The sequence below is a fragment of the Phymastichus coffea genome, unplaced genomic scaffold (genome assembly GCF_024137745.1).
Source record: "Phymastichus coffea isolate CEN01 unplaced genomic scaffold, Cenicafe_Pcof_1.1 PCOF00045, whole genome shotgun sequence".
NCBI lineage: Eukaryota > Metazoa > Arthropoda > Insecta > Hymenoptera > Eulophidae > Phymastichus > Phymastichus coffea.
The window spans coordinates 1,938,188-1,951,837 of NW_026706856.1; the positions used below are offsets into that span (position 1 = coordinate 1,938,188).

Below are 13,650 nucleotides of genomic sequence, written 5' to 3' on the forward strand. Positions count from 1 at the left end.
GATTCAAGCATATTATAAACACAAAAGGAAGCGAAGACATTGAAAATGTATGTATTTTCCGAAGCATGAAATGTTTTCTAGAGTCGTCACGAAATAAAACCAAGGGCGATAGCAGAGTTGTCGAGAGTTGAAGGGGTCGTCGGACCCTCGGACCGATTATCTCGTCATAGACGTTGATCGTAGATGGGCAAAGGAGCCGCAAAGTGCGCTACTAGCGATGCCGAACAAGGAAAGAGGGAGGAAGAGAGGGGGGGGGGCAAGGCGAGCGGGCGAGGTAAAAAAGAGAGACAGTGAGAAAGAGAGAGAGAGAGAGAGAGAGGCAGTTCCCCACAGCCAATGTCCGGTCAACCCCTCATCGGGTGCGTCGTGCCCTCATCGGCCCCGTGACCCAGATTTGCGGGCACAGCCTGCAAAGTGTGTGCGTCCACGTTTAGGGAACGCGTCGATATATATGTACGTCAGCCCTCCTCGAAAGGTGGCAAACGCTCGTAGCGTTTTCGTGTATATAATGCCCGATCAGCTGTTACGTAGCTTGACCTCGTGCAATTTCACCTAGCCTTCTCTCTTCACTGACGATCCAAGCCGGCGTGCAGGATGGCGTCGATGAAAAAAAAACGAAAGTTCGCCCGACCTAGAAATATTTTTCGTTATCATGTCAAGTGCACGATAAAAATACGGAAAAAAAATTTATTAATTTTCATTTGGAATGCGAAACATGTATTATTTTGCAAAGACGCCTGTAATATTCATTTTGATTCGAGTTTCCAAAAATTTAGCACTGACTCGTAAAGATTAGCACTACAAGTTCCGCGTTCGGCAAGTAGGTGGCATTTTAGAAAACGGGAGCATATCGATCAGTTGGAAGGTTTTCACGCACGTATTACACGTATATAATGCTATAGACATGGAAGTAAATTTCTCAAGTCGGACTCGAAAGCTTGTACGTTCGGCTGATATATACGTCAATCCATCACTCGAACGGCTTTTTACCCTCCGAAAAGGATTTTCTGGTTCACGCGCGTACCAAAATCTCTTTCTGCGCGACTTTTCACCGAGAAGCCTAATCGTCCATGGACGCCAGCCTGCTTGCGCATTTTCTGCATTCGCGAATGTATCTTTCGCAATCGGAAGTAATGGAAAGCTAATTGCGAAAGAGCGCCGAGAAATGAAGAGACGTAAAACGCAGCATTGAAGCGTACGGCGGGCACGCCGTTGAACATCGATAGGTATACGCGTTGTAAACACAGAGCCGAGCAAAAATGGAGAGCGTGTAAACGAGTGCATGCCAGGCAGGCGGCGTCCGCAGGTCATTCCAGAGGGTGCGAGGAAGAGAAAAAAAACGTTCGCAAGAGCGTATCGGCTTTGCTCGCTCGGGATATATAAATTGCGGGAGCTCGCGGTTTTTCAGCGTAACGCGCACCTAATTACCGATACGCCACGTGTTATTATAAATAGCCAATCGTTATGTGCCGAGAGAGAGAGAGAGACAGAGAGAGAGAGAGAACGGGGCGCGGCGGCGGTTGTGTCCATAATGGCGTGTTATCGGATAAATAAAACAGATAGCGAATACACGCACACACACACACACTTGGATGGGAGTGCGGACTCGATTACGCGCGTTGACACCCCCTCGATCGCAAGCTTCACGCATGTATGTGTATTCGAGTTTCTCTCTCGCATACATAAAAGAGTGCATTGCAAGAAGCTTCGTTGCAGATACTGATTCCAGCTCATTCACAGTACGTGTACTCTTTTTTTTTGCTAGATGAAATATTACATTCTTTCGCTTTAAACAAAATTCGTGCACGCATAAGAAGGAAAAATGCGTTGAGATATTTTTGTGAAAAATTTATTGCTCGTAAAATATTTGTATACAATATGAAAATTTGTTGCATCGGTTGTTCCCCGCGCTCAGTCGACGTAAAAGCACCAATGGTGATTTCTTTTTATTGCACTTTCGCGGCTACATTATTTCGAAAACAATAACGCGTTAAAAGTAATTGGCAAACGCTGCGAAAAAAGTTATCGTACTGATTTTTTGTGCGGGCTTAAAGCAGGGAACAATATAAATGACACTTTTTCGTAGCTATTGTGGGAAAAAACGTTAGAAAGTTTTTGACACATTTTCATTTTGGTCCCTTGTCTTTGCGTAAATTTTGAAAAGTATTAAAAAATGTGTTAAATGACACACAGAATACAAAGATTGTTCGAGATTCTAGTTTTGTCTCTGGTGGTCGTATGAGTTATTCACGGCACATTTGTACCATGACTTTCGCATGAAATGAGCATCGCGTAGGAAAGATTTTGAGAATCACTAGTATTTTATTCCATTGTTGTGCGATAAATATTTATGAAGAATAAAAGAGGCCCACGCGAGACATTATTCACGATGCATTGAGGCGAGCATAAGCCGAGTGCACTAGCGAGTATTATCTACGATATAGAATCCTAGCCTATTTACGCATATTAGCGCACGAATGCACTTGCAAGCTTTCCTTTAAGCGCGTAAATGCGTGTTGACTAAGCTTCACAGATCGGCTGGTATAATATGCGAGGCAGGCGCGCACGACGCGTAATATCGGCGCAGCATTTGGCTTTGCAAACGAACGTTATTGTCGCGAAAGGACGAGCGAGCGACGGGAGGATATCGAGGAGCACTGCTTGGTCGTGGGTGGGGCACGCCCGTGCGAACAGCAGCTCTCGCATTCGCCACGTAGGAAGTCACGCGACTACGACGACGACGACGACGAGGCTCGCAGCAGCGAAGGCTTTGATCCTCCAGGCGTGAAGATTCGTTCAAAGTGTGGACGTGCGAGCCGACGATTTTGCTGTGTTATGCCCACTGCCAAGTCGGTCTTTCCGCCTGCACGGCGCGACGCAAGGCCTAACGCATCGCGTGCCAACTGGAGAGAGAAATGTGGAGCGAGAGAGCACGTGCGTGCCGGCGCTGGCGCGCCGCTCGTCAAAGCTCCGCAATGCGCGCAACGCGCGTCGTCGCGTTATTTTTATAACGACGCGCGCGCGGCGGCGGGCGGCGTCGCGGCGTCCGAGTGACTGACGAGCGATGAGGAACGGGCGCTGTCTCCTTATTCCTACGTCATTACCCTATCGGCCGACTCGATCGGCTCGCCATTACTCACGATCGTATGCACGGCCGAGTCGACGGGGCTATCGTTCGCGGACAAAAAGCCCCGCAGATACATCATGATTAGAAAACCCATAGGGTCGATTAGCCGCCTCGCGCGCGCTGTTTCTCGGTGCGAGCGCGAGGCAAGACCGACAGTCCAAGTGACAGAAGAGCAGCCATGAGGGATGGCGAAACGAAGAGCGCCATGCAAATCTTCGGCGCTAAAGAGGGGCAGAGGGGGAGCCGAGCGCCGAGAGAAAGGCCGAAAAAAAAAGGATTACAGCCGCGTCAGCGCCGATGACGGAGCGCCCGGTAATCGTCGGCCGAGAGAGCGCCGCCGCCGGCTCTAATATTCCGAATAGTTCGCATTTACAATGGGCTTTTATTGGTGGGAAAGCCGAGGGCGATTTTCAGCGGCGGCGCGCGGGCTAAATAGCACATCCATCACGCGATGTCAACGCGATTGTCTCTCTGAGCGCGCACCGCGCGGCGGCTGCCGCGGAAGCCTCTTCTGGAAAAGCCCATTGGACCGCGCCGCGCGCTCCTGCCAAATCTGCAAGCGAGCGCGACCCCGCGATTCGAAAGCGTTGGCGGCGACGCCTCCGCGAAGGACGCCACCCGATCGCGCGTTATATTATACCCTCGTCCGCTACGCGGTGGCCCAGTGCAGCGTGCGCCTGTAGCCGTTTGCCCTGCGCGCGATATTCAAATGGGCTCTCTAATGCGTTTGCGCAAGGGCGAGGGGCTGGCAAAGGCGCATTCGACGCGGGAGGTGCGTGTCGCGCAGAGGTTTCGGACACTCTGTCGCAATGATCATCGCTGGCCGAGCGAATTTTCCTCTTGCACACTCGTTTCGCCGCCATTTATGAAGACCAACCGAACTATCCTCTCGATAAATTATATACATTTCAACTTGGATGCTTGCTCGGCTCTCAATGCCCTCGTCGCACAATGTCATGCTTCCGTGTATACCGAAAGTGTCCGAGAAGCTATTGGTAAGCAGATGGACCAAAATATGGCTTTACGACAAAAGACGCCTGCCACGTGAACGGAAAACAAGGCAATTAGCCTTATCTCACTCTCGTTAGAGCGAATGTCCGTTTCTTGTCACGTACAATTTCGCACAGATGACGATTTCTCGGTACCAGCAAAGAACATTGTAGACAACAAAAGTAATGTGAGGAAAGGAAATTCTCGATTGAAACTAACATGCTAAAAGTCTACGTACTTTTTACACAAACTTTTATTCAGTCACAATTCAGTGAATACATTTCGGAATGAATAATTTCTTTTGGTCATTGGAAAAGTTATTATTAACTTTTATTATTATTAAAGTTATTATTTAACATTCTTTTTCCGGGACACATTTTCCTCCTTTCAAAAGGTGGCCGGGCTTGCAGACACAACCAGGCTTCCGGCAAACCTATACGTACATTGGTAAAGAAATGTTATTGATTTGACAACACGATCTCGTCGCGCTTGTATGGAATATTACTCACTTGAATGCATGCCTCGGTGCGTGGCTTCATACATGTTCTGGGACATGAACTTGGGCACTCTGACCAAACTTGATTGGGTAAAGGACACCGCTTATCTTTCATACAGTCTGCTACAGGCACACATTCCGCTCCTTTCAAGACAAAACCTTTTTTGCACACGCAACCCGCCGGCCGACATACCTGTAAATTCACGAATTGAATGTAATTAGTATCGCAATACAACAGTACGTGGACTGGCTGGAACATTGTTCATACCTGAATGCACGGCCCGACGGTACTTAGACGTTTGCATGTTCGAGGACACGCACTTGGGCAGTTGGACCAAACTTGGTTTTTGGGACACAGGATGGCTGCTAAATATATTTATATTGTATTTAATAGATTTTGAAGCGAGGTTATTTGTAATATGAATCAAGTTTTTAAATACGTCTTATATGACTAACCTACTTGAAAATTCATGGTATTCAAGACGATTCAAGATGAATAACAGAGCAATTTTAATTACAAGAAGACAGATGTAAATATGGCATTTATCGAAAATTTAGGCGAATAATTTATGAAAAATAAGAGAAAGCACACGATAGCATTCTTCTGAAAAAATAATAAGTAAAATTTGTCTTCCTATCGATGTTGAGTTTTATAATAATAAATTGATGCGAGTGTGCTCAGAAAAGTCTTCTTACGGCCAGGAAAATTTGGTTTTTGGAGAAAAGAAAAATACTCACCCTGTGACCCAACTACCACAATAGCAGCGACAAGTACGACGAGGTATACTACGAAATTAGTCATGTTCAGTCTTTGACAGAGACAATGCTGAAACGCTAAGGCAAAGGCATTATATATCATTATATACCAGTCGTCGGCCATTGAATAAATACACCGTTTTCCTTGTATACGGACACATTGATGCACTAACGTCTGTTTTTATCCGCTACGAACGATAAGCAAAACAAACGCCAAGATGAATGTCAGCATATCAGGTGGTTTTTTTTACTTTGGAAACATTTGTAACATCATTTGTCATAATAATCTCCAAGTTGAGATACGATGGAATTGCCTAACGTTCAACTTCCTCGTTACAAAGTGAATCGCAACAAAGATTTATCAGTTGTTTGTCGATGTGCTTGAATTTCGAGCAGCCAGGGAAGGCTTCGCAGAGATGTGATCGCGAAAATCGAGGCTCTGCGGATAAGATAATTTCCACATTGCTCTCAGGCTTATTTTTTTTCCAATTTCTTTGTTGCCAGTCGATTTGACGTAAGACACAAAACGAGCATCAGGTTTGCTACAAAGCAAATAGGTTACGCCTTCTTTTTTCCAGACATTCAGAAAGCATGAAGAGCCCTTATGCACTTTTTGTTCCAATTATTATTTATAATTTCAGCATAAAAAATTACGTGTGTGAGCGTCGGCGCTCGCATAAAAAACATATCGATCGAGCGTCGGTGCAGCGGCGCGTCGACGCCGTACAAAAAATCTGCGTCATTTTCTTGTCTGAAGGCGCCGCGCCGCGCCGCGCCGCCGATGAAAGGGGAAGAAAAAGAAAGACGTGCCGGCTCTTTCACACATGCAGACGCGTGGCGTAAAAAAGTACACGTACAAAGCCACCGAGAGAGCCGACGGAAATGTTTGTACAGTGACCTCCATCCGATTGCCTCTACCGCCGCGCATAAGGTCTGTCACGGAAGATGATGGATCGGCCCTTTGTAGCGCGATCGGATAGTCGGACATGATACTCTCGTCTGCAGATGCGTTGCATTTTGCTTTCGTGCGATTAGCGCAGCCCTTTTCTCGTCTTCGTCATCGATTAAATACCAGAGCGCGCTCTCTATCCCCGACGTTATGTCTATTTTTTTTTTAACTTTCTCTCTCCGTGTTAGTTTTTCCGATTGTCCTTGGTTCTGATTGCACAGAAGGACAAGGCTGTCCATTTTTTTATGTAAGGACTATCCTCGTGTATTTTTATTGCGACTATTTTATCTATTAATTGTGAATTATGATCGTATTCTTGATTTTTGCTCATGAGAATAACGAAGCACAATGAACGGTCACTTTGGTAAGCTATTACATTGTGCAGCAAACAAAGATAAGTTATTATGCATTCAATGCTCCATGGCAAGTTATTCTGCCTATGCATGAACACATGATTTTTACGAAAAAGATATTCAAACCAACAGACCGTTTCATATGTGTCAAGTTTTATCGCAAATATCAAAACTTTCAGCAATAAAAAAATGTCCAACGACTGATGGAAATGCAATACTCGCCGTGTGGGAATCAAGGATTCGATGGGCAGATGTCGACACTCGAGATAAATCCACACCTTTTACTGCTATCTAATCGTCATCATTGAATAACGGTATACGTTTACCAATAGATATCGACACATATGAAAGGATGAGCAAGTGTACCATTATCGAAGCCCATATAGCTGTAATAGATAACAATTAACAGCATAGAAGTGAGCGGTTCGTGGACGTCAGTTGATAATTTTGTACTTAATTAAAATAAATACTGATAGCAACGAAATCGAAAGAAAGATATACCGTTCCAATACGCAAAATTATACCAGAAATAAATTCCTCCAATGTAAAACATTTTACCAATTGATATATTTAATCAGGCAATTGACGTTACGTAATCGGGTAATAAAAGCAACCAAAAGCCAATGTGGAATATCGTCCAGATACAGAGCAAACTGCATTGAAGGCCGAACTACCTATCGGACGAATATGATTTCGTATAAGAAAGAACATGTGCCCGCAGCGTGGATATTATAAGTTGGCGTTGATTTTGACATTACAATTAAGAAAGCTCATTGTAGAACTTCAGCGTATAATTCGTTTTACAACAACATAAAATTGGTTAAGTAGAAAGGAAAAGCGAAAGAGAAGCTCTCGATGCACGGCAGTGAAAATCAGACTTTTCTGGATAGTACACGGCAGGCCAAGTATATAGGTATCCAGTGGGCTGTAAAAAAAGTCACACAGCGCGAAGAGAGAGAAGACGGAGGAAAAAGCAAGGCAACAGGCGCACGCAAGAGAGAGAGAGAGAGAGAGAGAGAGAAAGCGAGTTGGATGGAAAAAGAAGAAGCCGCGCTGGGCTGGAGACTTTATAAATAATAAATTCGCTGGGAACGCTGCGAGTGGGGAAAATGCGAAGATGGCTCGGTAATAAAGAGGCCGGCAGAAGTGACGTCCTGTGTCGCAGAGTCGTAAAACTGGGCTCCGGGACCTCCGGGCTTATGCGCCCGCCGTGCCATGCCAGCGAGACTCTTATTATTAAAGCACCCTGCTCTCGCTCTCGCGCTGCATATTGACGGTTATTGATCACCTTTCGCGGACCTTTTTACGATCTCTCTCTCGCTCTTTCTCTCTCTCTCTCTCTCTGTGTGCGCGCGCCAGAGACTCGCTGGTTTCTCCTTTCTTTTTCTTCCAGCTTTTCCGATCCGCGCGAACTTTTCATGTCGGACTTCGGCCGTAATTAGTTGCAGCCGCAAGCTCGCAACAATGTGCCCAATATTGCTCATAGCTGTTTTCAATCTCATTCTTTTATTTGCTCGCACATCTGCCGCTTTCATTGGTACAATACTTTTACGATATTCACAGTCTGTTGCTCGTTCAATGCAAAATAATGTATATTATTTTGTCGGATACGTCATGTCAATTTCATTTGTGGCTTAACGATGAGCGAAATGACCACAAATCGTTACTTATCGTTTCGTCTTATTTTAAATTATTTTTAAAAAACAACGTTACAGTAATAAAAAAAATCAAATATTTATAGCCATGCCTAATCCAACACTGTATTTCAAATACCTGCATCTTAAAAAATATGATATTTTTATTAATCACGATTATATTATTTACATTACGTCAAAAATAATCAGTTATAACAAGTGATCATCTTGTCCGTTAATAAATCCTCGCCGCATTATTGTGAAAATTTTCAAGTGATACTTTAAGTATTTTCGTGAAAATAATAATTAATAAATATAATATTTGTTGAACACGTTCGGTTTTCAAAATTGATTATTTTTTACCAAAAAACCAATTTTTGGAATTCGTATATATATTATTTCTGAACCTCCTAATATCCCACAATATTTAAAAAATATACTTGATATAGAATTTATGAAGAATACGATATCAGTAGTAAAATTATTACCTTTGACATCAGAACACTTATTTATCGTGGATAAAATCACAGATGTTGAATAAAAGATAAGTTGCTTCGATATGGACTGTTGGTAAAATAGAATTGCTACATTACCTGAGGTATGCAATTGAATAGAATTTTACAAACTATCGACGAACAGCGTTATGCATAGACAATATATACTGCTATTATAATCTATTTCAAGACGCACCCTTTTCTTTAAGCATCAAATTATTTGAACTGATCGTGCTATTTGGTAAACAATGACATAGATGGTGGGGGGACTACAGTCAACTTTAAATATAGGGGAGTCGTCAATGTGGCCATCTTTTACGCGACAGTGAAAGTGTATAAAAGCACGTAGTTGGATCAGCTGATATTTCGAGGGAATATCCAAACACGAGCTTGCAATCGTTTGGTGGATAAATAACATATATTTCCTACTTGTCATCGGTTCTAATACATCACATAACTTGCCTCGGAGCAAATGACGACCACCAAGTGACATTGTTCAATCGGATCTATAAAGGTAATAGATACACGTTGTGCATCCATATTTACACCGTATAGCCTACGACTCGCGCACACTTTGTCTGCTCTCAAACTCGTTGAATTGTAAATGACATGTTTTTCAGCGATTGCTGACCTAATGCTTACTAATATTTTTTTTCGATGCTCAGAGTAGAGTCCCATTATGGGTAACGCAGGCAGCAATCAGCCTGTTAGTCACCACCATGCCAATGTTCATCGAGATGCTCACCACAGGCACATCAAAGATCATCATCCACCATCGTCCCCTGGCAAGGATGGACATGCCTTTACTTTTGATAAGAAACCAAGTACTAAACTCTTGCTTCAATCTTCACAAGAGGAAGAAGAGCCATTTTATACAAAGGTAAACTTTATTGCAATGATTTTACTCACATTGCATTTTGTTCTATTAATAATACCTGTAAACAGCTTTTGAATTATATGTTATTTACTAACCATTCAATAAAAGTACTTGGCATAGCTTTACGTTATTATTGATTAAATTAAGCATCATTTAGCATCAACATTCAAATGAAATTATTAATCACTCAATTGAATTTAAAATTATACATTTGAATGTTTACTAAAGTCTTCAATCTTAATTTACTTCTATTCAATTTTCTTTTGTTTTTATTTTTTAATCATTGTATTTTATGGTAATTAAATTAAATAGCTATTGATTAACTCCTATAAATTAGAAATACTAATAAAAGGTTTGTGTGCTTGGTTTGGTGATAATACTTAACAGAAAGATAAAGATGATAATAATGATGTTAAGACCAGAGATAATTTTCCTGGTACAAGGCCTCGCTCTAATACAGTCTCAGAAGGAGCAACTTCTAAAAACACAGATAGAAAGGTCTTGCCTACTGTGTTCAAGTGGGAGGGTGGTGGCAAACAAGTGTATATAAGTGGTACATTTAATGACTGGAAAACATTGCCGATGGTGAAGAGTCATGGAGATTTTGTTACAATTGTTGATTTGCCAGAAGGTGAGCACCAGTACAAATTTTTCGTTGATGGAGAATGGAGGCATGATCCTGGCCTTGTAAGCAACAAACATAATCAGTTGATAATCAGTGAATACTTACATGAACTAATTATCATATTTTACCATATTCTACGTCTAGAAAATCGTTGACAATGGAATGGGATCTAAAAATAACTGTGTATCTGTCAAAAAATCCGACTTTGAAGTCTTCCAAGCTCTTGCAAAAGACAGTGAAGGCATTATCAGTAGTGCCCAGACAGAGTGGGGCCAAGACATACCACCACACAAACCATGGGAGAAAGTTCCTGGTCCACCAATACTACCGCCCCATTTACTTCAAGTGATTCTTAACAAAGATACGTCTTTATCTGTAAGATCAAAATGTAACAACGTTTGACAAGCATTTTAAGTATCAGCATTTCTTACACGAGATTTGTTGTTATTGCAGTGTGAACCAACGCTTCTACCAGAACCGAATCATGTAATGTTAAATCACCTCTACGCATTAAGTATTAAAGATAGTGTAATGGTGCTTTCAGCAACTCACCGCTATCGCAAAAAATACGTGACAACGCTATTGTACAAGCCAATCTAATCCTAACGACATTAAGGCATTCATTCCCACCCTCGCAAGGAACTGCTTAGCTGATAAACAAAAAAAAGTATGATAGGGGTTCAAATGGAGCAAATGAAATAGAGAATCAACCCTAAGGCTTTTTTAGATGTACTTTAAAAAATGAAGTGATATGATATATATGCAGAGTCCGATTTGTGGTACGTGGATCGTTTATTATACCTCGAATTGTAACATATGTAATTATTTATTAAAAGTCATAGTTTCGAATTGATCAAGCATCATTTTTCATAGAGACTAGAATATTAAATTTATATAGTACAAAGAAACAATGGCTTCTTTTATTCTATCTCTCACTTCAAACTTCATTCTCGGCAAAGTCTTCGGTGTAAGCAAATGGAGGCTCAGATCTCGTTCGCAAGAAATGCGATCCTCTTGCTGACTTATCAACATGCTCACCTAACAGCACAGGAACGTTATTATCACACTCGCCTTGCAAATATTTGTCCCAAGTCTCGCATGGTTTTGCTATCAATCCTATTCGCGAATTAATACTTTCGGTAAAATAATGGTAAGCTCTTCCGTGACTGCACGCCTCTAAAATAATCAAGTACAAATTTGGCTAATTCGATCATTTTTAAACAATGTTTCTTTGATAGAAAAAAACGAATGTTCACCAATTAATTCTGGCACGCAGCAGCAACCAGGTTGCACTGCAATACCTGCATTGGGATAAAAATCTGTGTGACCCAGCGGTTGCAAGTAGCCCAAAACTCCGCCACAGGAATGTATAACATCTACATATAGAGCGTCAGAGGGATCAAGTCGACCTTTGTCCATAGTTAATACATGGAAACCAGGAAGTGCTGGATCTAGTCCAGTAATTCTCCCCATTTTACCAGAGGTTACTTGCTCGCCTGTATTGCCAGCCACGTGTGCTCCCAATGAGTGACCTTTTTGAGGCGTGATACATTAAAAACAGCTTAATTTAAATTCAGTTACAATTTTCATCTCAAACAAAATTTTATAATTTCTCGTGGAAGCTGCATTATTTTTACAAAATTTTTTTAAACCGACTGACTGAATTAAATAAACTCTTTAAATGAAATAATTTCAAAACTTTTAATCACGACGTAATAAATGTAGATAAGAGTAGAATCTTGATAACAATATCTTTCAAAATAAATTAACTGCGTTATTAACTTGTAAGCAGATGTCTCGCGATAAAAATCAAAAAAATGTTTCGCCGGTACGTTAAATATATCATTTGAACAACTTAATACACCAAAAATAACTAACATCATAAAGTAGATATTTCAATTACGCAAATTGACTTGATAAAGGAAACAACTTGTACGACAATTTCACGTCTTAAATCACCCAATCATTATCTTATACACGTGGTAATAACTAGTTAATACTAATTTAGCCTTATTTTTAAACTTACCGATAAAATGTATTCTATCAGTCGATATTCCAGTTTCACGAACAAGGAAATCAATGAATTGTGCTGCTTTTGCGCCGACCTTACCTGTGTTTCGCATTGGCCCAAGATAAAATGTACTTGCAGCCATGGGTTCCCAATTAACAAGAATGACATTGTAGTCCCCATTAATTAGATATTCTATAGAATATTAAATCTTAATATATATTTGATAATTCGTCACTTAGTTTGGAGTCATTTTAGCATTCACATATGAAACAGCTAAATTTAATATTACAAATCACTATCAAAAATGAGAAAAAATTCGTATTCATGCGATGCTATGAAAACGTTAAAAATAATATTTTAGATACTTCAAATAAATGGTGAGTTTGTCAATGAGTTTCCCACAAAAAATTGACTTTCAATTTAAAAAGCGAATTGTTACTATAAAATTTTTTTCTATAGTACTGTTAGCCAATTTTAAAAAGTTCTAATTAGTACTATTCAATTTTTATTGCAATATTTAAAACAAAATTTTTTATTGATTTGAAGGAATATTTATAAAGTTTTATTTATAACCTGGTCATTAAATTACCTTTTTTCATGTTAATTATACTTGCACTGAAAGCGCTAGACTTCCACCCGTGAGTAATAAACTTTGTAGGCCGATCTGGCGAAAAATCGGAGTTAGTTAAAGATTCTAAATCATTTATATTCAAATGTACTCCTTTTTCTGGATCAGCTCTATGGAAATTATAGAGAAAAATTAATATGCTTTCGAAAATATTTTAATATAAGCAATTCGTTCAATAGTGAAAATTTATAATTCTATATTATAATAAGATTTCGTTTACCGGTCGATTTCAAAAGTATTTAAATTTTGATTTCAAATGCATTTTGAAATATAAAAAATAAAAATTGAAACTAAACAATTTTTTTATTCAATGAGATGTTCCATCCACCAAGATCACATAATCATTTATTGTTTGAACTTTATATACATAATTATATATAAAAAAATTACATCTAGAAATAGGAAAAATTTGAATGTAATAATCGATCAGAAAGTTTTCTACCGTGTGTATAAAATAAAACCAATCGGCTCGTCAAGAACACCACGATTGTCAGACTGAACAATTTTGAGAACGGCAACTTGAGGTTGTTCTTTGCCGTCAGGCATGAAAATCCAATCTTCTCCATAGCCGTCATATTTTTCTTTAAGCCCACTCTCCCATGCCATGCTCGGGGTCACAGCCCAACTTATCCACAACATCCGTAATAAAAATTCGATTAATAAAGTTAATATGTTATCCATTTTTATGTTTTTTATCAACTTAACGGTTT

General features: G+C 40.5%; 2 protein-coding genes across 5 annotated transcripts; one reads left to right on the plus strand and one right to left on the minus strand.

Annotated features, from left to right (window-relative positions):
- The first annotated feature begins 8,959 nt into the window (after positions 1 to 8,959).
- Positions 8,960 to 11,284, plus strand: LOC131664795 (5'-AMP-activated protein kinase subunit beta-2). Of its 4 annotated transcripts, XR_009301969.1 has the most exons (6): positions 8,963 to 9,313; positions 9,465 to 9,679; positions 10,064 to 10,363; positions 10,446 to 10,676; positions 10,755 to 11,080; positions 11,175 to 11,284. XR_009301969.1 is itself a non-coding variant. In XM_058936169.1 (5 exons), the coding sequence occupies exons 2-5, from the start codon at positions 9,479 to 9,481 to the stop codon at positions 10,899 to 10,901; spliced, it is 849 nt and encodes a 282-aa protein (XP_058792152.1). In that variant the 5' UTR covers positions 8,960 to 9,313; positions 9,465 to 9,478; the 3' UTR covers positions 10,902 to 11,164. The 4 variants fall into 4 exon arrangements, 3 of the variants coding, with proteins under 3 accessions (XP_058792152.1, XP_058792151.1, XP_058792150.1); XM_058936169.1 differs by lacking the exon at positions 11,175 to 11,284 and having other exon boundaries at positions 8,960 to 9,313; positions 10,094 to 10,363; positions 10,755 to 11,164; XM_058936168.1 differs by lacking the exon at positions 11,175 to 11,284 and having other exon boundaries at positions 8,961 to 9,313; positions 9,470 to 9,679; positions 10,755 to 11,164.
- Positions 11,180 to 13,626, minus strand: LOC131664794 (pancreatic lipase-related protein 2-like). Its single transcript, XM_058936166.1, has 5 exons — positions 13,383 to 13,626; positions 12,902 to 13,050; positions 12,328 to 12,504; positions 11,558 to 11,833; positions 11,180 to 11,477 (listed from the first exon to the last, which is right to left on the minus strand). The coding sequence occupies exons 1-5, from the start codon at positions 13,619 to 13,621 to the stop codon at positions 11,239 to 11,241; spliced, it is 1,080 nt and encodes a 359-aa protein (XP_058792149.1). The 5' UTR covers positions 13,622 to 13,626; the 3' UTR covers positions 11,180 to 11,238.
- Between the last annotated feature and the right edge of the window lie 24 nt (positions 13,627 to 13,650).